The sequence below is a fragment of the Eucyclogobius newberryi genome, unplaced genomic scaffold, assembly GCF_026437365.1.
Source record: "Eucyclogobius newberryi isolate DKJ021-1_F unplaced genomic scaffold, fEucNew1.0.hap1 SCAF_124, whole genome shotgun sequence".
In the NCBI taxonomy this organism is placed as follows: domain Eukaryota; kingdom Metazoa; phylum Chordata; class Actinopteri; order Gobiiformes; family Gobiidae; genus Eucyclogobius; species Eucyclogobius newberryi.
Genome location: NW_027315751.1, coordinates 224,975 through 250,755, shown reverse-complemented (window position 1 = coordinate 250,755; position 25,781 = coordinate 224,975). Strand labels below are relative to the sequence as shown.

Here is a 25,781-nt window from a genome sequence, read left to right as displayed (position 1 = left end):
GCCATAACATGCTTTTTTCACATTTCGTAGTCTATCCTAAGTGTATAATTGATAATAATAAGGGTTGTGCAACACCCTAAACATAATAGTTAAGAAATATCACCCAGACCTTGGACCCCCTCACCAACCCGGAAATGCAAACGGCTTGGTTTGATATTCGCCCCCACCCTTGTGGGGGCGAATATCAAATGGCGGTCCATTTGAGCCATCTGGCTCCCCCGCCCAACCCGTGACCTAGTCTCAGAGCGCGCGTGTGTGCCCCGCCCAACCTGTGACGTAGCCCCACAACTGTCTGCTCCGCGATGCGCCGCTCCTGCCGCGCGACGATAGAACTTCAGATCAACACTACTTTAAGCCTAAATAAATCTGGTGTCTATTCTACAGCGTGCGCAGAACAGATATATCTATAGATCTATATATATATATATATATATATATATATATATATATATATATATATATATATATATAGATCTATATATATATATATATATATATATATATATATAAAAGTCTTATGTCCATCGCGCTCTTATTTCCTGGTTTTTCGGTATCGCATAGAACTTCTCTCCGTTTATTTTCCCGGTTTGCTGCATCAATTGCCTCATAAACCTTCACCATTGTGATAATAGTATAGAGTGTGATATCATTAATGACGTTTTGGGCCTCTTTGAACCGTGTTTCGTCGTAAATCGAAGCAGAAAAACTCCGGGGCATGTATTGGGAGACGAGCCTGCAGCAGCGCGGAGCCAGGGGAAAGGGGGCGGGAGGCGGTAGGGGGAGGCGGGTGGAGAGGGGGGAGGGGGAGGGTGAGGAGGGATGATGACGCGTGCCTGTGATTATGACGCGGTCCTGTGAACACCCCCCGTCAGTTTGGAGATTCGTGGAAAGGAGATAGTCTGTAATATAGCTAAACACTGCGGGAATCAATCAAAAAAACACTCTGGGTACATATATGAAGCACAAATAGCAATGTAAGAAGGTTAAAAGCTCTGAAAAGTCGATTTTGCATGTTATGGGACATTTAATGCAAACGGGGAAAACAGGCAAAACAGCAGCATCTTTAAGATGGTTTGTTCCAGTTAACAGATTATCAGTCGGGTCAAACGGACTCAAGTGCTACATAGAATGGTAGCCAAACCAAAAATACCTCTGATGAATAATGAAACAGGAATACCAAAACAGACTAAAGGTAACTAAAAGTGTCCAGGACAGGGTTCCTTTATTTCACGAAAAGTGAACAAAAGCAAAACAGGTCTGAGATCAGGTGAATTAAACTAAAAGTGTCCCTAGCAGATTAATATGAACAGGAGATAACAAACATAAACTTCAGCAGACTTCTTAAACAGATATATGTACAAGGCAAACATGAATGTCTGTGTTGACTGTTTGACAATCCAGCAGAGACTGAAGGGAGAGAGGGAGAATGTATACCCTCCCATAGACTAACGAGGGAGTGAAGGGAGAGAGGGAGCATGTATACCCTCCCATAGCCTAACGAGGGAATGAAGGGAGAGAGGGAGCATGTATACCCTCCCATAGACTAACGAGGGAGTGAAGGAAGAGAGGGAGCATGTATACCCTCCCATAGACTAACGAGGGAATGAAGGGAGAGAGGGAGCATGTATACCCTCCCATAGACTAACGAGGGAGTGAAGGAAGAGAGGGAGCATGTATACCCTCCCATAGACTAACGAGGGAGTGAAGGAAGAGAGGGAGCATGTATACCCTCCCATAGACTAACGAGGGAATGAAGGGAGAAAGGGAGCATATATACCCTCCCATAGACGAGGGAATGAAGGGAGAGAGGGAGCATGTATACCCTCCCATAGACTAACGAGGGAGTGAAGGAAGAGAGGGAGCATGTATACCCTCCCATAGACTAACGAGGGAATGAAGGGAGAGAGGGAGCATGTATACCCTCCCATAGACTAACGAGGGAGTGAAGGAAGAGAGGGAGCATGTATACCCTCCCATAGACTAACGAGGGAATGAAGGGAGAAAGGGAGCATATATACCCTCCCATAGACGAGGGAATGAAGGGAGAGAGGGAGCATGTATACCCTCCCATAGACTAACGAGGGAATGAAGGGAGAGAGGGAGCATGTATACCCTCCCATAGACTTACGAGGGAATGAAGGGAGAGAGGGAGCATGTATACCCTCCCATAGACTAACGAGGGAGTGAAGGAAGAGAGGGAGCATGTATACCCTCCCATAGACTAACGAGGGAATGAAGGGAGAGAGGGAGCATGTATACCCTCCCATAGACTAACGAGGGAGTGAAGGAAGAGAGGGAGCATGTATACCCTCCCATAGACTAACGAGGGAATGAAGGGAGAAAGGGAGCATATATACCCTCCCATAGACGAGGGAATGAAGGGAGAGAGGGAGCATGTATACCCTCCCATAGACTAACGAGGGAATGAAGGGAGAGAGGGAGCATGTATACCCTCCCATAGACTTACGAGGGAATGAAGGGAGAGAGGGAGCATGTATACCCTCCCATAGACTAACGAGGGAATGAAGGGAGAAAGGGAGCATATATACCCTCCCATAGACGAGGGAATGAAGGGAGAGAGGGAGCATGTATACCCTCCCATAGACTAACGAGGGAATGAAGGGAGAGAGGGAGCATGTATACCCTCACATAGACTAACGAGGGAATGAAGTGAGAGGGAGCGTGTGTGTGTGTGTGTGTGTGTGTACATTTTGTATACGTTCTACATATGAAAAGTGCTTTATAAACAGAGTTTGACTGTTTGCTTAATTGATTTGGTCTCCAGATGACAAAAGTGGAGTACACCCTTTGCGTGCTGACACTGTCCAGTTTGTTCTATCTCCAAAAGACAGGATTTCACGTAAGATTGTTCTGTTCTGTGCTGCAGGTGCTGTTTGATTTCCATGGTAGTGGAGAGGCAGAGCTGAACCTGCGAAGGGGGCAGCTGGTTTTCCTGTTACGCCAGGTCAACACAGACTGGCTGGAGGTGAAATAGAGCTACAGTTGTCTGCATTTTTTACTCTTGCTAAGTCCTGAGGAGGGGGCTCAATACATTGGCTTGGGCTCCAGACTGAACAGACTGAGATACAGAAGATCTCAGTCTTGTCACCACATCTTCCTCAGGCCAAACTCAAAACAGAACCATGCAAAAAAAAAACAGCTGCAAGAATCAGGCTAGCAGTTACTTATATTTAGACTTATGTTTTTTTTTAATTAATGTATTTACAACTCAGTCAATTTGTATCTTCATATCAATGGTTTATTCATATTTCACAATAAAATTTTCAAACATTTAGTGTTGAACACAAACAAATCACAGGTCAAAGTCACTGTCCTCTGCATCGTCTTCCATCATGATTACTTCCTCCTTTGAGGTGTCAGTGTTTTCACCACAGTTCTCACAATTGGAGCAGTTACAGATATCGGTACATGACAACCCAGCCTTGTGGCAAGAGCACCGGCCACCAGTGCATTCACTGAATTTACAAGAACAGTGAAGACATTCAAGAACAGATTTAGGGGCAGTGTCCATTGTCATCCACACTATTTCAAGCTCACCGTCTTTTACCTTCCAACCATTTCCATCGGGGCTAGGAGCGCCGATAATGGGCTGCAGAGCTCTCTTATGCAGTGCAGCCTGATAGTTTGCACGCTTAGCATGCTCCATGAGAGAATCTCCGACGATGAATTGAGGCAAAACCTGTTGTATCGGGCTTTGTTTACGTCACTAACATATCCTCCTCATCAACTTCCCTGACTGTCTTGACAAACATCTGGACTAATTTAGTTATCCGAATGATCTCCTGGTTGGCGATGATTCTCCCTTCCACAACTGTCTTGCAGAATACCGCATAACTGTTTTGGTACTGCTGAACTTTTCTGTAAACAAACAAATAAATATAATCAGAATTAAAGTTTTCAATGTAAGAATTTAAAATCATATAGTCAAACAATCTCATGAAACTGCTATCATTTTACAGGGGATGAGAGACTTGTGATATGGATAACTAAGTTGCCACTTACCCAGTATTTTGAAAGAAAGCGTGTGTAGTCTCTATAGCATGTTTGATGATATTTCACCTCAATGGCAACACAGTCTTGGTCACGGATAAGGACATTCTCATCTGCCTTCCTCTCAGCAGCTTCACGCAGATGTCCTGCAAGTGTAGAAGTACTGTTAGAGCCAGAATTTGAAAGAAAGAGTGCAACACATTTTCATGATAACAAATAGGCCTCTTTATATTAATTTTACTATCTGAGCATCTGGTGGCCAGTAGGCATACACCTTCAGGATTATTTTTCTATCATGGTGATGGATACATTTAGGCATATATCATCTAGGCCTAAATGTATCTATACATATACATTATATGTATAGCAGGCATAGACAGGGGATTTTGCCCCCACCCCAGTCAGCAGTTTTTAATCATGATTTAATAATAGATAAGCATACAGGGATAGGCTATAATAGCCTATCCAAAATCAATATTATTATCATAATAATTGAGATACTGCTTCATCATGCATACCTGCATCCTTTGTCTCTGCTTGCATGAGTTTATCCTTATGGTGTTTTCCTTGTCTGGTTACATATTTGTCAGGTTTTCTGCAGATTATGCACACTTTAGGGAGGACATGAGACTGTGACGGGGCGATGATGTGGTCGACTTTTGCCTCAACTTCAGTCCTAACTTTGAACAAAGTCTCTTGGGTGAAATAATGGCAGGTTCATCTTCGTTTATTGTCCGTTTTGTTGACCCAGCCATTTGGTGCATTGGTTATCCTTTTTTTTAATCAATAAAACGTCTATAGCATGCCGGGTGATATCCAAAATGTTCGGGGATATCGGCGAAAGAGACATCCAAGTAGCCGACATGCGTCGTAGCTATAGCAACATCGTTGTTGTTTGAAGTTCTCTGCCATTCTTTGGCACATTTCTGGAACGTTTCCCATCTAACGTTTTGTGAATGGCTCCGAGTCCTCATCTGCTCCCGATCCAATGTGTAGTATGCATTTTGTGGTTGTAGATTTGTCAGTATTTTCAACAGTAACGAGTGATTCCACGCTATCGCTGCTCGTATCGCTCGCCATTGTTTACGTGTGAAGAGGCCGCGCAATGATATGTGACCTACTTTTCTAGTTTTTTTTTTTTTTTAACGTGCCGTGATTGGCTGTAGCTCGCCTCACAACTGCTTAGCTACCACTACGCTGGAAAAAATTGTTCGCCAAATAACGTAAGATTACCAATTAACTGCAGCAAATCACATGGAGAACTTTTAGTATGGAAATCTTCAGTATGTTTGTAATATTATTAGGGTATGAAATTGTATTGCCCCGATTTGTGGAACGAAGCTGATTCTGTATCTGTGAAACAGAGAGGCCTTTATATTGTAAGTGTCACGGGAAGTGTTTAGTTGCTGTTAGCGGAAATTCCACAAATAGCAGAGGAACCTCAGTCTAGTTTTGTTCTTGGATTATTTTATTGTCTATAGACGAGACAAGAAGCACATTTGTGACTGAGACATTTTGAGTTATTCACCAATTCTGAAAGTGTAAATTCAAAGCTATACAATGATGTCTCACTTATGCACATCTGATCATATTTGAGTAAGTTGTGGTCATTTGAATGTAAACAACTCTCAAAACCTTTCACTGAGAAAACAGGGCTCAGAGTTTTTCACCTGAGTGAGCCCAGAGTCACAGGGGGTGGGGCTCATTTGCATCTCATTGAAATAAGCCCTCCCCCTGTCACACTGACAGCACTAACGTGTTGTTATTGATGTAGTGTTATTTTCATCAGGACTTGAACTGGACTTGAATCAGAATTAGAAGTTACTATATTAAAGTGGAAATACTTGGATTACAAAAGGCCCTGAATAGCATCAAAGAATCCGAATTGGGTTTATTGCCATTTGTCGATAAACAGAATTCACAGGTGATTCACTACATAATAAAAATGTATTAATCCAAAAATGTGAAAGTTATTTTCACGTTAACAAATCACATCTCTACCATCCAGAAGTCGGAGTTGAATTTAAATATCTACTTTTGATTCAGCATCAGGGCGATTAGCAAACTTTTGATTTCATGAAAACTAAACAACAACACTAAACCGGCTAAACAAAAGCCGGTTTAACCACGAAAACTAACGGCAAAGCGCCGAGCTCTGCAAAGCGCCATAAAACACACATAAAGCACGACCCACACAGCCCACGGGTCAAGAAATACTACATGAGTATGTAATTTGTACAGAACAACGCCGAAAAATAAGCCGATAACATGGCGCTTGCTTAGCTTAGCTTCCAACTTAGCCCGCGGCTAACACAGGAACAAACAACACCTACTGAGCTTGTTTTCGATGTGCATATCATTTTAGCATGTATGCATGCATGCAGGGATCTTGTGAGTACTTACGCCAGGCACTTTTCTTTTTTTGTCTTTTTGTACTCTGTATTCCATCTTCAACACCACGGAGTATGACAGTGCTTTAAGTAGCCATGTGGCTAGCAGTTTATTGGCTGAAAAATAACAACAATGGCTGGCTAGAAATAGGTGACGCCCCCGAGGAGCGCCGAAAACTACCCATTTTTAACAGCTTAATGAATAAGTTTAAGACAACCAATAGTGTTATCTGAAGCTTATTCATAACTTCAACTTGCACATTCTGCAAAAAATGAAAATTACACATTTGAAAAAAAAATCTCAGTTTGGTTAGGGCCGACTTGTGGCGGTTTTTCCCGTGGCGAGTCACATATGTGGACGTTGTCTGTGTAAACCAAAGGGAGCTCGGCGTGTGAACGTGGCTGCAGCTGTTCATGTGTGACCGCGGTCACATGCCGCTGCTCTGTCTATCGCTCGCTGGCCGCACTTCTCTCATGTTGTAGCTGGACTTACCACTTATAAGTGAACTGTAGGGGGCGCTATAGTCGTGAGTGGCCATGTTCTCATTAATTTATTCATTTTTTCATACCATACCAGTGGTAACAATTTCAGCTTTTTAGCCTGATGCATCAGGGTTTGAGAAATCATCAAAGAAACGGGAAATTAAGGCGTTATTTGATGGGGCGCTAGACAAAAACAGTACAAGATATTTTAATAAATTGGCTGATTATTGAATTGCAATGTCTGTATGTATAAAGTGTTGATTTGAACTTAAAGGAATAATAGAGGATTTTTGGCGACCAATCTGAGTCTCATTTCCTCGTGCCGTGGACAGCTGAGTAGTGGGTCGGGCTCTCGACTGTTCAAGCTCAATTCACAGTGGTGTTAGCATCAGATCCAAGATGGCGCCAGTATGTCTGTCGGCGTGTCGTCTGTTTTTACCGCCACCTGTCCTCTGTGTGTACGTCGTAATGTGGCTTTTCATCCAGGAGTTCCTTACAATATCAGCATCGAAACTGGTTGTTGATCATACGAGCTGCCATGGACACATATGCTCATAATTAGTTTTATCATCAGCATTTTCCCAGTGGGGAGCAGTTTTATCATCAGCGTTTTCCCCGTGGGGAGCAGTTTTATCATCAGCGTTTTCCCGTTGGGGAGCAGTTTTATCATCAGCGTTTTCCCAGCGGGGAGCAGTTTTATCATCAGCGTTTTCCCCGTGGGGAGCAGTTTTATCATCAGCGTTTTCCCGTTGGGGAGCAGTTTTATCATCAGCGTTTTCCCAGCGGGGAGCAGTTTTATCATCAGCGTTTTCCCAGCGGGGAGCAGTTTTATCATCAGCGTTTTCCCAGCGGGGAGCAGTTTTATCATCAGCGTTTTCCCAGCGGGGAGCAGTTTTATCATCAGCGTTTTCCCAGCGGGGAGCAGTTTTATCATCAGCGTTTTCCCAGCGGGGAGCAGTTTTATCATCAGCGTTTTCCCAGCAGGGAGCAGTTTTATCGTCAGCGTTTTCATAGCGGGGAGCAGTTTTATCATCAGCGTTTTCCCAGCAGGGAGCAGTTTTATCGTCAGCGTTTTCATAGCGGGGAGCAGTTTTATCATCAGCGTTTTCCCAGCGGGGAGCAGTTTTATCATCAGCGTTTTCCCAGTGGGGAGCAGTTTTATCGTCAGCGTTTTCCCAGCGGGGAGCAGTTTTATCATCAGCGTTTTCCCAGCGGGGAGCAGTTTTATCATCAGCGTTTTCATAGCGGGGAGCAGTTTTATCATCAGCGTTTTCCCGGCGGGGAGCAGTTTTATAAGATAAGATAAGATATTTCTTTATTGTCCCACATGGGGAAATTTCATTGGTGCAACACAGGTAGATACAGAGGTAGATACAGAAGAACAGATCACTTATAGGAAGTCTGAAAAACACTTTCACTAGAAGATCTCCTATAAATAAATAAAAACTCCCATAGACAAATAAATAAATAAATACCATTGCATGTGATCCCGACAGTAATTGCACATGAATATGTGTCACGACAGCACATAGATTGCACATGAATTTCACAGTAATTGCACATGAATTCCAACAGCAATTGCACATATGACAGAATTGCACATCAGTATTAGGTTAGGTCAGTATTGCGACGGGATAACGTGACGATCTCCGGGTAAGACGACTGTTCTCCGCAGTTTCATGAGTTCCTCCTTTGTGGAAACGCGGTACGGCGCCGGGCGGGGGGCGGGGCCGGGGGCGGGGCCGGAGCCGGGGGGCGGGGCCGGAGCCGGGGGGCGGGGCCGGGGGACTCAGAGCCAAGACACATCGCGACGACACGACGAAAACACTCAATCCAGCCGAATAAAGTCAAAACAAGTTAATTTAAAGCGATTCCAGTGCGTGTCCTGATCGTTCGTGAAGTTCCTCTTTCATATAAACGTGTACATAAACGTGTACCGACGACACGCCGTACTTTAGCGCGGCCGGAGGGCGCGGGGGGGGGGCTGGTGGGCTCGCTCGGAGCTAGCTCACGTCACAACAACACAACGAACGCAACGAAAAACGCTCAAATCCAGCCGAAAAAAGTCAAAAACAGTTGAATTAAAAAACTATTCCAGCGCGTGTCCCTATCGTACAGTAAAATAGAAAAAATATACTAATTATATTTACAAAATATAGGAGATAAAGCACAATAAGTGTGAGAAAGAAGAGAGAGCGTTTACACCGGGCTGCCAGCTGTACCAGCGCCTTATGACGAATAAGGCGCCTTATTATGACGAATAACGCCTTATTATCATCAGCGTTTTCCCATTGGGGAGCAGTTTTATCATCAGCGTTTTCCCAGCGGGGAGCAGTTTTATCATCAGCGTTTTCCCCAGAACCCTGGACGGTGTTAGGCCTTTGCCCTGCTGTTCCATACTAAGGAGGAAGTGTCAAAGAAAGCGGGGAAGGCGCGCTGGCTTGCGGGTGAAATTGCGTCGCCTCTGTCGGGATCAAAACCACCTTCACCTGATTCCTCAATGCTCGGATTTGTCAGTAACTTTCTCCGATTGTCCCATGAGACGGATTGTGATTACTTCCAGAAGAAGGGGTGTTAAACAACACATCCTGAGGAATCTGCAACATCTACCCGAAATACCAGGGTACTCTATCTTGATTAGGAAAATGGCACTGGCAAACTTGAGGTCAGTTGCTAACAAAACTTTTATTTTAAACAATTTCTTCACTTGAAACAGACTAGATTTTGTATTTCTAGTTGAGACGTGACTGTGCGTTGATGACTTAAGCCCTTTCTCAGACCTGTGCCCTGCAAACTGCAGCTTCCTAAATTCACTGTGGCGTTCCAGACAAGGTGGAGGAGTTGCTGTGGTTTTCAAAAAACAATTTAAATGTACTGCCCTCTCAACCGATCCTTACAGCAGTTTTGAATCCCTTGTCCTCTTCATAGACTTGCTGCTCTATATCTTTACATATAGGCCGCCAAAAGTCAATAAAGATTTGATTAAGGATTTCTCCGACCTGCTGTCCTCAGTAACGGTACGGTACAATCGGATTTTGATTCTGGGAGACTTTAATATACACGTATGCTGTCCAAAGAAGGCCATCGTAACTGAACTAAATCATGTATTAGACTCTTTTGATTTGATCCAGAATGTAAAAGGTCCTACTTATGAACACGGACATACTCTAGATCTTGTTCTATCACATTGTTTTAATGTGGACATGGCTGATGTAAAGGATACCGCTTTCTACGATCACAAATCAGAAATGTTTAATACATTATTTCCCATGAAACACATTGCTAATAAAACGGCACAGAGGTTCTCCCCCTCTACAGCCTCTCAATTCACACAGATCTACTCAAAGCTATCCTCTTCCCCACTGATGAACTTTTGGCTGTTTTTAAAACAAACTGTGTTTCTGTGCGGTTGCCCCTCTTCAGAAAAGAAACCCTATACTTAAGGCTCAACCTTGGTTAGATGATGATATTAGAGCTGTAAGACAGGAGTGTAGAAGGGCAGAACGCAAATGGAAAAATTATAAGCTTCAGGTATCATTTGATATTTTTAAGTTATGCTTACTTAAATTCCAAGAACTGGCTACAGTTGCCAAAGCGCAGTATTTCCCTGGACTGATGGCAAAAAAACAGCACAAACCTGCTTTTCTTTTCAGGACTCTAAATGTTCTGTGTGGAAATTGTTCCCATTCCATGCACTGGTCCTGAGGCATCATATAAAACTGTGAAGAATGTTTTTAAATTCTAATACGGTTGAGAACATCAGGTCCAACATTTCTATCTCTGGACCAAGACCTTGTATGTATGAGTCACTCACTGTGGCCTTTGCATGTTTTGAACTGATATCATTTGCTGATCTGTCTGATATTGTTTCACACATGAAAAGCACTACCTCATTGGGATGTCATTGGCTATGATGTTCTGGCTATAATAAACTCCCGCCTAGAAAACGGCATAGTTCCTCAGTGTTTTAAACAGGCCAAAGTTCAACCTCTCTTAAAGAAACACAACCTAGAAGTTAGTGTTTTAAGTAACTATCGACCAATATCAAAACTGCCTTTTTTGAGCAAAGTTTTAGAAAAAGTTGTGACCTCTCAACTATTGGCCGTTTTAAAAGAGAACAGTATCCATGAGGTTTTTTGATCAGGTTTTAGGGCATTTCACAGCACTGAGTCTGCTCTACTGAAGGTGACCAATGACTTGTTGCTGAGCGCCGACTCTGGAAATTGTTCTGTTTTGGTTTTGCTGGATTTGAGTGATACAGTGGGCCATGATATACTCATTGAGCGTCTGGAGCACTGTGTAGGAATGGGGGTTTGGCTCTTCACTGGTTTATTTCATATATAAAGCACAGAACCTACACAGTCAACATTGGATCATACTCCTCTGCACCTGCCGCTATGACCTCTGGAGTTCCGCAGGGATCCAGCTGAGTGAAATTATTTGCAAAGATAATGTCTCTTTTCACTGCTATGCTGATGATCTGCAATTATATCTACCTCTGTCCCTTGGAAACCAGTGCTCTATTGAAAGGTTCAGTGACTGTATCATTGACATAAAAACTTGGATGGCTCACAGTTTCCTACAGTTAAATGACAGCAAAACTGAAGTTATTCTGTTCGGTCCAACTAAACGAACCAAAGGCGGAAGAGGAATCCTGGGCTCGATTACCCAATCTCTGAAACCACAGATCAGAAATCTTAGAGTGCTTTTTGATCCAGAATTAAAATGTGCTAAACAGGTCAGAGATAGAAGCTGTCAAGGGCAGCTTCTATCTCTCGTAGCGTAGGCCTGTGCATATTTCGAGAAGTGATCGACGAGTACAAGGATGTACTCCTCTCCACCGCTACTCTTCTCCAAATGCAGGAAATCGATGGAAACCATCTCGAACGGGGCTGATGTTTTAACACTCTGGATTGGTGTCTGAATTACTCTGTTTGGCTTCTTTCTCTTAAGGCAGCAGCAGACACTTGAGACAAACATTGAACATCATGTCACATCTTAGACCAGAAAAAACACGTGCCAGGATGACAACTCTGTCTGCTCCCAAATGTCCCATATATTCATGCAGGTGCTTGTAAATAAGAGTCTTCATGGACTCTGGAACAACCAACTGTGTTCGGCAGGCTGTCGCCCTCCAGAGAATTCAATCTTCCATCTCCACTCTCTGAGCAGGTGTCGAACTGGTGCACTCTCTGCCACTTTTTCTTTGCACTTGAGGTATAGCTTTTTCTTCAGGCACAGGACTCTGGCTATGGTTGGGTCGGACCCTTGTGCTGCCTTGACGTCTTTAACTGCCAAGGGCTGAACTGGTGGAAAAATGCTGACCTCTTCTGGCAGTGCGTCAATGTTGCAGGTGACAGCTAATATCCAATTAACTTCACCGCTGCCCTCTCTCGCACACCCATTCCAATGCCTTCAATGTCCTCTTGAGGGCATTCCTCAGAGCACTCTTGGATGAGTGTGTGAATAGGTTGGTGTCTTGACAAGAAATCGTCACAATTTGCAGTCCCAGGCCGGAACTAAATTGTGAACCGGTAATCGGCCAACTCTGCAACCCACCGATGCTGTAGCATTGAGCTTAACAAATTTGGTGACATACGTAAGGGGATTGTACACCGTAAAGTGGGGTGCATGGAAAAGATAGTCCTTAAAGCACTTCGTAATAGCAAATTTTAGAGCCAGAAACTCCAGTTTCCCAGAATGGAGTTTATAGTTCTTCTCCGTGGCGCACAATGTTCTGGAGCCATATCCAATTACTCTGAGGACTCCCCCTTGTCTCTGATAGAGAACCGACCCGAGTCCTTCTTCTGAAGCATCCACGTACAGGATGAAAGGCTTTTCAAGGTCCGGATAGGCCATCACCGGTGGATTAATCAGGTGGTTCACAAGTTTTTGTAGGGTTGCTTGGTGAATTGTGGTCCACTGCACATATATATATATATATATATATATATATATATATATATATATATATATATATATAATATAGATCTATATATATATATATATATATATATATATATATATATATATATATATAATATATATAGATATAGATATAGATATATATTATATATATATTATATATATATATATATATATATATATATATATATATATATATATATATATAGATATATAGATATATATATATATATATATATATATATATATATATATATATATATTTATATATATATAGATATATAGATATATAGATCTATATTATATATATATATATATATATATATATATATATATATAATATATATATATATATATATATATATATGTGTGTGTCTTCCACCTCACATAATGTTAATTAGTACAGTACTTTTACTTCTGTACTTCATTACTATCCACCACCGCATTGTGTCTTAACAGGGCACAGTGAACGAGCTGACCGGCATCTTCCCACAGTCCTTTGTGAAGATCATCAAGCCCCTCCCCCCCTCGGACAGGGACGCTGAGGGAGGCCACACCTACAGCTGCCTGCGCTGTTTCCTCCTCCGTCCTGACGCCACAGACGCCAGGTGAGGAGCAAGGACCTGCTGTATTTTATTTGTTAGTCTTGTGGAACATTTATTATACAATTAAAAATACTGTTTTTCAAGATGAAGGTACGTGTAGACCATAAACATTGTTTTGGTTATAATGTGATTTCTGCAGAGTGGTAAATGTAAAAATACATATAACACCTTTTTATATTAATGAGGCAATCATTTACCATTAGCCTACATTTAGGGAGAAATACATTGAAGTCTAACAATTATTTAGAATCCAGTTAAACCTTACTTTTTCTTGAAAATAACTTTATTTCAGGACTATTTTGTTTTTTGTAAAACATGCACATATAATCGTTTTGTGTGTTTGAAAATGGGGGAAAAGTCTGTGCTTTTCTCTGACTGGATTTAACAACTGTTACATTTTTCGGCTTGGTCCTGTTGTTATGACGCTTTGACCAATCAGATTCAAATATCAGTCATGACGTTACACCTTTTCCCGACTGTTTTTAGAGAGAGACTTTCCAGATGGATATTGTGGAGAACTCGTTCAGAATGATACACATATCAGTCTGGCAGAGCCAAGTTAGTGACAGAGAATCCTTTGGGAAAATCTGTGCTTACTATCTGGAAAGCTAAAACCAAACAAAAGTCTTCTGGCCCGAATTGTGTCTCCTCTCCACCTTGAGATATTGTGTCTCAAGGTGATGATGAGCTGAATACTGCCTTCACAGACATTTCTAACACCTCCCTAGATTTCTGCGACGTCCCAGCCTGCTTCAAGTCATCCACCATCGTTTCCTGACTGAACTTAATGACTAAAGACCTGTGATGCAGACGTCTGTAGTCATGACAGCTCAAACGAATGAAAGGTGATGAACACCATCAACCTGGCCCTCCACTTCATCCTTCAGTATAAACTCCCTGAGAACCTACACCAGGATCCTCGTAGTGGACTTCAGCTGTGCATTCAACAGCTTCCTCCTGCAATGCTTCAGGACAAATTCTCTCTCTCCTGATGCACCAGAGGCAGTGCGTGCGGTTGGAAATATCTCAGGCACTATCAGCATAGGGTTTCTACAGGGCTGTATATTTATATTATTTATTTTGTGCTGTATTATACAAATATAAAAATAAAAGAATGCAGACAAATTAATGGCCGAATAACGATGTGTTTAAGCCGATTTATGCAAGTTCATGTTACTGAATACTACCAAACTCTGAAAATACAGAGCTTGTTACTATAATATAATAGTTACTAAAACAATTACATAGGGAAAAAAAATTACACTGGCCTCAGTGTGGTGCTGCATAATAGACTTACTCACTTTACTTTTAAATTTTTATGTAAAACATCATTTTGTTTGAGACTTGTGACTGTTGCCTTTGCTCCTCAGAGATGTGTGCGTTCAGGAGGCCCTTGGGAGTCAGCCCGCATACAAGGAGCTGCTGTCTCGCATGAGGTGGGCACATTCACTCACACAAGCCGCTTTTATAGAGCAAATATTCAGCATTAATTAGGTAATTTTAGTTTGGCATCTCATGATTTAGAACTAAAGAAAGTTTAAAGACTTCCACTTATCCCATGCCACGGACTGAGCTATAGTTCCATCTACTGGCAGCAGAGGGCATTGCATATTTGTATCAGGGGAAAAAATATTGGGGGCAAACAGGTTAATGTAGCCCAGCAGTTGTAATGATTGTGATTTGACAGCAAAAATAGAACAAGGTATATGCCACTCCCTCCATAAATTATGGAAGGGTCTGAAAGTGTCATCATAGGTGCATTTCAACTGTAAAAGACTTTTCTTTTTTTTTTAATCCGAAAATCACATTGTATGATTTTGACATAACTTATTTGGATGTTACTGCTGCAAAAAACATTTTTTTAAAAAGCCTTTGTTTACAATTACAGAGGTCAAATGTTTCCTGTAGTCCTTGGCCAGGTTTGCACACACTGCAGCAGGGATTCTGCCCACTCCTCATACAGATCTGATCAACATGGAGTTTCAGCTCCCTCCAAAGAACGTTTTATTGGATTTAGGTCTGGAGACTGGCTCGGCCACTCTAGAACCTTGATCTGCTTCTAATGGAGCCACTCCTTGGTTCTCCTGTCTGTGTGCTTCAGGTCATTGTCATGTTGGAAGACCCAGCCACGCCTCATTGTCAATGCTCTGACTGAGGGAAGGAGGTTACCCAAAATCTTGCAATACACGGCCACATTCATTCTCTCCTTAATACGATGCAGCCGTCCTGTCCCCTGTGCAGGAAATTACCTCCAAAGTATGATGTTCCCCCCTATGCTTCACAGAAGGGATGGTGTTCTTTGGATGGTACTCATCCTTCGTCTTCCTCCAAACACAGTGAGAGGAGTTTATACATAAAAATGACCACATGCCTTCTCCCATCTCCTCTGGATTACCCAGATGGTCATTGGCAAACTTCAGATGATCTGAAACTAACCCTGCCTTGTTTACATGTTAGGACTCACTGCATACATATTTCAGCCTACACACGTGTAAAATATGCACTTTTTGAACATATTTTTTCTCCACAAGAAGTGCGTAAGGAGCAGCATGTCATACATGTGTAGGCTTCTGTTAGATAAATCTTAAATACAAAGGAAGAGTCACTGAGACAACTTCATACACAAAAACGTGTTACACAGAGATGTATTTATAGTTTACCCCCACCTTCTTAGGTTCCACCTCACAAGTCCAAAGGTTCACAAGTCCAAAGGTTCACTAGTTCCATAGTCTCATTCTCTAAAGTGTGCGTGCTGCTGCTCACCGATGTGGATGATGGAAGTGATCATTTGAAGACGATGACTTGAAAAATACCATGCCAAGGACATTCTTTTAGGCAGGTTTGATGAGGATCTGATCTCCTGGTTTGATGGTTCTTTCAGTGATGGTTTTCCTGAGTATAAGAAATTCAGGCTTCAGTTTGTGAAACAAACAAAAAATCTACTGAAAATGGTGACTATAAAAATAGCTATAATTTAAAATGTCAAGAATCCTATAGAATTTTGCGTGACATACAACAACACACCTCGACCAGGGGTCGGCACCCCATAGCTCCGGAGCCGCATGTGGCTCTTTAGCACCCTCCTAGTGGCTCTGGAACTTTTTCAAAAGTGTATGAAAATGAAACTAGATTGGGGGATATAATTGTTGTTTTAATATGGTTTCTGTCAAACATGACACAAACATTCTTCATGTTTTCCAATGCTGTAAAAATGTTGAATGTAAATATTACATTTCGTCTCAACAAAAATTTGCGTCAGAGCCTGCGAGCATGTGGCTGTTGTAAACAGACCCGAATTTTATATTTTTCATCTAAAAGAGGTTTTGGAGCGGCATCAATTATGTTCTTTACCTTGAGTTCTATATTTACAGTAACCAGCTCACCATGATCCTTCAATTTATCAAGTTATAGCATATCTACTTTAATGATTTATAAGTTTACTGGTGGTTTTCTTAATCTGAAACACCCATAGTAATCACCTTATTCCATTCCTTTCCAAAGAAGGAGGCTAGTGGGGACCAGTTATTAACAAAGGGTCCTACAGAGCCTTTCAGGACGTGTGAGCCTCTCCAGTGGCATTAAGGACATGATCTTCTCCCTCCACATATGAAGATCTGGAGGTTCTTTGTCTAGCCATTTATGTAAGATTGTTAAGCGGGCTGCAAATAATAGAATTCTCAAAATATATTTATGTTTCTTCTCGCAATGTGTGTCTAGTCCTAAGACAAAACAATAAGGATCTCTTATGAGTAGGAGGCATTTAATTTCTGTTCGGACACATTGCCAAAAATGTTGAACTTGGGGACAAAACGATATTAGATGAGTGTATGTGCCCAAACTAGCTTTACATGTTTGACACAGTGGAGAGCTGTAGAATCATATGTACTGTGAATAACTGGTGTCACATGAAGTCTATGGATTATTTTATATTGGGTTTCATAAGATCTATTAGAACATGTAATTTTCTTTGCATTCAATAAAACAAACACAAATTTGCGTCAGAGCCTGCGAGCACGTGGCTGTTGTATAATTATTATTATGCTGGTTGTTGTTGTTGTGGTAACTCTGTCCATCTTATACTTTGGTCCTACTGGTGGAAGTGGCAATGTTAAGGCGTGGGAAAGAGGAATGTGGCTAAAAGGTATCCAGGTCTCCAAGTAAATATATAGTGCATATCATTGTTGTTAAAGTTTTGAGTTTACCCTGTCTTGCTCAGTTACTATGACTAAGTTGTCTATTGCAAGTTGGAATATAAATGGCCTTAATGTGCAATGGGTGTTTAGACTGGTTAAAAAGACATAATATTGATGTGGCATTTAAGAAACTCACTTTAAATCAGCAGATAAATTGAAACTGGCAAACCACTTCTATTACACCGCATCAGCGGCTAGTTTTAACTCAAGAAGCTGTGGAGTCTCAATTCTTCTCAAAAGGAACTTATCTGTCTCGATAACCGGAAGCTTTGAGAGTGAGGACGGACAAATTACTTTTATTAAGACCAACATTAGTGGAAGAAATGTTGCCTTTATTTCCATATACGCTCCAAATGTATAGTGGATCTTTTTTTTCAAAATATAAGTAACATCTTGAATAGTCTACAGGATTTTTCAATAATTATTGGAGCTGATATGAACACAGTAATAAATCCATTGATGGAAAAACTAGTGATGGCTCTCAAATTCTTCCCCCCTCAACTCTGGCTTTACAAGGATTATTAAATTATTTTAGTATGATTGATCTATACAGAAGTATGAACCCGACCGCAAAGGAGTATAGCTTTTTCTCAAATCGACATAAAACATACTCAAGAATTGACTATTTACTGGCCTCAGCATCAGCATTTTCACAAATTCATCAATGTGTAATTTACCCAAACTCATTGTCAGACTACCGTGCCATTACCTCTAAGGCAACCTTAACAAAAGAACCGTGGAAACCGGGGAGATTGAGATTCAACACAAGCTTACTCAGTAATAAAGATTATTGTGAGCTTTGTTGTGTGCGGGTTAGGCAGCAATAAAAGGATTCATTCGCAATATAACAATCTCTTTTTCATCAAACCTTAAACGAGCAAGACATGGGGAAATCTCATCACTGGAACAAAAACTACAAGAACTGGAATATATTCAACAGAGGGACGGTTTTGATGAAAACAGACGGAAATTAATTAATTCAGTCAGAGTTGATCTTGAAGTTGAGTCTCAAATGCATAGAACAAGAAGAAACTATTATTTTAATGGATCACGACCTAGTCACCTATTATCTGTAAGTTTGCAGAAAAGTGAAAGATATGCAAATATAGTTGCTATCGAGTCGGAACAACAAATGCTTTCCTTATCAAGAGAAATTAATCAGGAATTTGAAAAATATTATTCTGATCTTTACACCTCCGAAATACGTTTGGATTAGGCAAAATGTGAACATTTCTTGTTCACCCTAAGGACAAGTTGCCGACTCAAAAACAGAGCAATGTAGTTTATTCGATCCAATGCAGTGAAGAAAGCTGTAAAGAACGTTACATAGGTGAGACGAAACAGCCTCTACACAAGAGGCTTTATCAGCACAGAAGAAATACAAGTTCAGGACCTCAGAGCGCCGTGCATCTCCATCTTGAAGCCTCTAATCACTCGTTTGAAGACGGTGAGGTGAAGGTTTTAAGCAGGAGAAAAGATGGTTTGAAAGAGGAGTCAAGGAAGCTATTTTTGTTAAAAAAGAAAGACCTTCTTTAAACAGAAATGGAGGGCTAAGATTCAATCTCCCTGGTATCTATAATGGGTTACTGAACCCCTGGAAAGGTAGAGGACCAGGACAAGGACATTTAGATGCTAATCAGGTTCTCAGGGTGGTTGAGCCAGGGTCTCACAAAGACAAAGAGGATTCTAATAGACCATTAAAATTCTGAATAGGCTCGGTAGATACAAGGGGGGAGTTTCTGTTGAAACAAACAACTCTTGCTACTTCAGGAAGGCTCCGCCCAATGGGCGGGTCTTACCACAGAACAGTATTAATATCTGAGTTCTCGATCTAAATTCTTTTATTGACAATGACTCTTGGATGAGAGTCGAAACAGATGACTACAACTGAAGCTTTTTCTACTATTTCTTGCAAGGTTAAACCTGCCTGTATTGTCTGAAGATGAAGCTGAACATCTTGGTGAACCGATTACTCTGACTGAATTTAAAAAAGCGGTAATGGGGAAGAAAAAAGGAAAATCCCCGGGGTGGGATGGTATTCCCCACGAGGTATATTTATTTTTGGTGAACAGTTAGGCCCTCATCTATTGGCAATGATACAGACATCTATAGAGGCAGGGGATTTTTATAATGGGCTCAACACTGCATTGATTGTAGTACTACCTAAGCCAGATAAAGATTGGACTAAATGTAAACATTATAGACCTTTATCTATTCTCAATGCTGAAATTAAATTGTTTGCAAAAGTTCTGGCCTCCCGTATGGAGCCCTTGATGGCAAAGCTAATTCACAGAGATCAGACTGGCTTTATGAAACACAGACTTGCCGCAGATAATGTTCGCAGACTTTTGCATATTATACATGCAAAAGTCCTTCTCCCTGCGCGGTCCTGAGTCTAGATGCGGAAAAGGCTTTTGATAGGCTAGAGTGGCAATATTTATGGGAGATATTGCTCCATTTCAATTTCAGTAATAAATACATCAAATGGATCCAATTACTGTATAGTAATACTAAAGCAATGATTCATATTAATAATATGTTGTCAGAACCTATTAATTTGTCAAGATCTTGTAGACAGGGCTGCCCAGTAAGCCCTTTGTTATTTGCTTTATCTCTGGAACCACTGGCACAAAAAGTACATCAACACTCTTCATTTGCTCCCATTACATTTAACAACACCAGCCACGCAATATCACTGTATGCAGATGATATACTCCTATATCTAGACAAAATATCATTGCCCCTGCCCAATGTTTTGGATTCCTTTGAGGAGCTTAGTTCCTCAATCTGGATACAAAATTAACTGGAACAAATTTGTTCTATTTCCTTTATATTATAAGATTATTATGAATGAAATACCCCAGAATATTCCAGTAGTTAATCAGTTTAGATACCTTGGGGTGGAAATATTTCCAAATTTAACCGACATTGCAAATAAAAACTTCCAGGATATTTTTGGAAAGGTTGAAGCAGATTTGAAGCGATTATCGTATTTGCCTAAATCACTTCAATCGTGAATTTCCATAATAAAAATGGATGTTTTGCCACAAATTAACTTTTTTTCATCAATGATTCCATTATCACCCCCAATAGACTACGGGAAAAAAAAACACTCAATGGTGTCCAATTTTATTTGGGCAGGGAAGCGCCCAAGGGTTAAACTATCAACACTCCAATGGCACCGAACAGAGGGTGGCCAAGCTGTTTTTGTTTTTGGGCATTTGGGTTAAGACCCGTAACTGTATGGGCCAATACGAATGGTGATACCTTGTGGAGGGATGTTGAAAAAAACATTGCTTTACCATACAGATTAGAAGATCTTGTCTCCTCAGCTATCCCTCTAAAACGTATTGAATGTAAAATGGGACCAATCATGGCTCATACACGAACTGTAGATGGTGTATGGCGGCAGGTTGAGGAGAAGTCAAGTAGTCAGTGCAAGTGGCATTCAAAAACTCCATTATTTAACAATCACTCACTGTTGACAGGGGTGCGTCCCTTTACACATGTGACTTGGTGTGGAAAAGGGGCAAACACTTTCTCAGACATTTGGGGAAATGAGGGACTTTGTGAATTTGGAGAAATAAGACAAAGACTTAATATACCATCCAGCAGCCATGAAGACTTGTGGTGTCCCCTGGAATGTTAATTTACCTATTCACTCAATGCATACTCCGCTGACTGCTGGGTCAAAGAAAAGGAAAGTGGTTACCCAGGTCTACAGATCACTTCTTACCTCATCTAAGCTTTCTCTTCCCATTACCCAAGTTTGGGCTAAAGATTTGGAGTTAAACAATGTCTCATTGGAATGGAACAGGATCTGGAACTCCATCGTGTTGTCATCAGCTTATACACCTCAACTATATTCACAGGACATATCTCACACCGAAGAAGGCCTTTTGTATGAAACTAGTATCATCTCCAGTTTGTACTTTATGTGATGACTGTCAGATTGGGACTTTTATGTGTATAATGTATTGGGTGTGCAAAAAGGTGAAATCTTTTTGGGGAATGGTCTGTGCAACAATGACTGCAGCACTGGGTCTTACTGTGCCATATTCTCCAGCGGTGTTGCTTTTGAATGATACCGCCATTTAAAGCTAAAGACACCACAGACGCTCCTCCTCTTATCGGGACTGACCGCAGCCAAAAAAATGCTGGCTTTACGATAGAAACCACCTCATAAGTTGACCAAACGGCAATGGATTACAACATTTATGGACATTGTTAACTTGGAGCTCTCTGTTGCAAGGATGCATGGTGCGTGTGTGTGTGTGTGTGTGTGTGTGCGTGCGTGCGTGCGTGTGTGTGTGTGTTTGTGTGTATATAGGTGTGCGTACTTGCCTGCATGTGTCTGCATGTGTCACAGACATAAATACAGGTCACAGGATCAATATATGCTCCTCTCACTTATCTTGTTGTTCTAAATTAATAGGGGGGACTCCAGAGAGAGAGAGACTCCACACAGATGGGACAGTGTCTAACCCTGTGGTGATCTTTATAACAGTGTCTAACCCTGTGGTGATCTTTAGGACTGTGTCTAACCCTGTGGTGATCTTTAGGACAGTGTCTAACCCTGTGGTGATCTTTATGACAGTGTCTAACCCTGTGGTGATCTTTAGGACTGTGTCTAACCCTGTGGTGGTCTTTAGGACAGTGTCTAACCCTGTGGTGATCTTTATAACAGTGTCTAACCCTGTGGTGATCTTTAGGACAGTGTCTAACCCTGTGGTGATCTTTAGGACAGTGTCTAACCCTGTGGTGATCTTTAGGACTGTGTCTAACCCTGTGGTGATCTTTAGGACAGTGTCTAACCCTGTGGTGATCTTTAGGACAGTGTCTAACCCTGTGGTGGTCTTTAGGACAGTGTCTAACCCTGTGGTGATCTTTATAACAGTGTCTAACCCTGTGGTGATCTTTAGGACAGTGTCTAACCCTGTGGTGATCTTTAGGAATGTGTCTAACCCTGTGGTGATCTTTAGGACTGTGTCTAACCCTGTGGTGGTCTTTAGGACAGTGTCTAACCCTGTGGTGATCTTTATAACAGTGTCTAACCCTGTGGTGATCTTTAGGACAGTGTCTAACCCTGTGGTGATCTTTAGGACAGTGTCTAACCCTGTGGTGATCTTTAGGACTGTGTCTAACCCTGTGGTGATCTTTAGGACAGTGTCTAACCCTGTGGTGATCTTTAGGACAGTGTCTAACCCTGTGGTGGTCTTTAGGACAGTGTCTAACCCTGTGGTGATCTTTATAACAGTGTCTAACCCTGTGGTGATCTTTAGGACTGTGTCTAACCCTGTGGTGATCTTTAGGACAGTGTCTAACCCTGTGGTGGTCTTTATGACAGTGTCTTACCCTGTGGTGGTCTTTAGGACAGTATCTAACCCTGTGGTGATCTTTAGGACAGTATCTAACCCTGTGGTGATCTTTAGGACAGTGTCTAACCCTGTGGTGGTCTTTATGACAGTGTCTTACCCTGTAGTGGTCTTTAGGACTGTGTCTAACCCTGTGCTGATCTTTAGGACTGTGTCTAACCCCGTGGTGATCTTTAGGACTGTGTCTAACCCTGTGGTGATCTTTAGGACTTTGTCTAACCCTGTGGTGATCATTAGGACAGTGTCTAACCCTGTGGTGATCTTTAGGAATGTGTCTAACCCTGTGGTGACCTTTAGGACTGTGTTCCAGGAGGAGGACATAGCTCTGAACTACAGAGACCAGGATGGTGAGCTGGTCCGGATCCTGGACGATGAGGATGTGTTGCTGATGATCAGACAGTGCAGACTCCAGCCAAGCACAAAGGGCAGACCTGTGAACCAGTTCCCCTGGGAGCTGCATGTGAGCCTCGGGCCCGACCGCTCCGTGTACACCCCCTACTGGCAGGAGGAGGAGAACACAAGTGCATGATGTCTGGCTTATGCAAATACATGTGAATATGATTCATCTTCAGAATGGATCATTAAAATGTATCAGAGGAAAAAACGACATTGCCCAATCTGCACAAGTTGCAGTTTTAATCATTTCATTATCAATAAATGAAAACTTTCAAGGCTGTTTTCTCCAAATGCATTTTTCTTCCATAGGAAAATATAGATCAGACTCGCACCTACACACACCAAACTTTACAATCATGTACCTTACAAGATTTTGTTCAGAAAGTCGGTGTAATTCCTCAGTCATCCAGGAGAGTTACATCATAGAAAAGGATTCAAGTGTAGAAATCTCGACCCTGGTTTGAAAATCAAAACTTTTTGACTTTTTGACTCACTCAAAAGTTATAATCATCCTACTCTGAGTTGCATAAGGCCTGCCCTCCAGGAGGAGTTACCTGATAATAGCCTGCCTAATCTATTTGTTTACACTGATCATGTTTCACCTGAAAGCAATCTTCTTTGTTACCTGAACAGCCATGTAACAGCTGACAGATCAACAGTATCAAGAGCTGAAAGGACTCGATACAGTTCATGTCATCAAAGCAGTCATGCAACTGGACAAAGGGCAGAAGCTGCTGCGCGCTTGGCATCAAAAAGGGCTGAAATGAAGAGAGAAATGAAAATCGAGATTGTGGCGCAACAAGAAAGGTTAAAGATGTTGTAAAATCAACAAGATGTTGAGGTAAAAGAGGCAGAATACAACGTGTACGCTGAATAGGAACAGAACAGAATTCTGAAAAAATAGGAGTGAAATAAGGTCACTTTACCAAATCAGCTCTCAAAACAGAAGTACAGTGGCCATCAAGTGCTCCCGAGTTCAACGCCACCACCTCTTCGGCAAAAAACAATCAGATTTCTAAAAAAATGTGGTCCCACAAACTAGTGACAGTAAGACGGCAGCAAAGGAAAGTGACCCTAGTTGAAGCATTAAAACAATCTCGGACAATGAAAGGACTTCCAGCTCCTGAGCCATTTGTATTCACTGGAGATTCACTTAAGTTTATAGAGTAGAGCACTTGTTTTGAAGCGCTTACTGAGGCAAGTTCTGTAGATCCAGCGCATAGATTATTCTATTTGAAAAAGTACACAAGTGGAGAACCTCTTAGTGTTTTGGAGGGAACATTTTACCGTAGTGATGAAGAAGTCTATGCACAGGCTTGGGAGGCCTTGAATAAATGCTATGGTCATCCTTTTGTAGTACAGAGAGTGTTTAGGGGAAAGCTGAGCAGTTGGCCAAAGAGTGGGTCAAAAGAGGCCCTCAGATTAAGAGAGTTTTGTGATTTTTTTATTTCCTGTAAAAACACTATACCGTATGTGCAAGGTCTTAGAGTCTTAGATGGTTGTGATGAAAATCAGAAAATACTCTTGAAACTTCCTGACTGGGCAACAACTTGATGGAATAGACATGTGACCAAAATGCTGGACGACAGAAAAGAATATCCAACCCGAGTCAGAGCCAATGAAGTCGTCGGTAATCCTTTACCCATCCAATCCCAGTCGGAGGTTCTAACGCGTCACATTGGGATACAGAAGTAGCTTTCCACCCCCCGTTCCAAAACATTCAAGATGGCGGACTCGGCTCGTGACCCGGCTCGTGACCGAGTCCGCTCTCCTCGCTCTACTCGCCATGATGAACGTGCGTTGGATGAGGTTATACAAAAGGCGTCATCGCGATTCAGAAGACATTTTCTGCGTTCTGGGACGGATAACACGAAACACGCCTTGTTGACATGGGCTACGTAATATCCGGTTAAGCACGTCACGTTTTTGCGTCACTTCTGGGTTTATGTGATTGGTTCTGTCTCTGCTCTCTAAACCCGGCCCTAAAAACTGCAAGACAGTTTTGATAAGTAGTTTGCCAAAACGTGTTGGGAATGGCTGGTCGGGCAATTAGGATTGGACACATATCCAAAAACTGTCGTCAAAGAGCTAATTGTAATAGATCCTACTCCACTTCATGAAGATCGTCCACCAGTATATACAACTAAAATTAAACCTGAAACGCCACTATCACAAAAAATGCTTCCGCTGTGTCAAACAATGTGAGAGTAGACAATAGTGATTGTACTTCAATGATCGTTCCTATGTGGCTGTCTTGTATTGAAAGTAATGCACAGGAATGCATTGTTTACTCTCTGCTAGACACACAAAGCAGCAATACGTTAATAGTCCAAGGTATTTGTGACAAGATTAAAGCAGTAACTGAACCTGTAAAGTTAAAACTGACAACAATGACAGACAAAA

The 25,781-nt window shown here is 41.7% G+C and overlaps 1 protein-coding gene across 1 annotated transcript in view; it reads left to right on the top strand.

The window, feature by feature from the left end:
* Positions 1–23,584, top strand: part of ncf4 (neutrophil cytosolic factor 4) — a 40,082-nt gene extending 16,498 nt beyond the window's left edge. The window contains exons 7-10 of the mRNA XM_072442027.1: positions 2,888–2,986; positions 13,269–13,417; positions 14,785–14,850; positions 23,280–23,584. Of these exons, the coding sequence (XP_072298128.1) occupies positions 2,888–2,986; positions 13,269–13,417; positions 14,785–14,850; positions 23,280–23,511 (546 nt within the window). The 3' untranslated portion in view covers positions 23,512–23,584. The remainder of the gene's footprint in view (positions 1–2,887; positions 2,987–13,268; positions 13,418–14,784; positions 14,851–23,279) is intronic.
* The last annotated feature ends 2,197 nt before the right edge of the window (positions 23,585–25,781 follow it).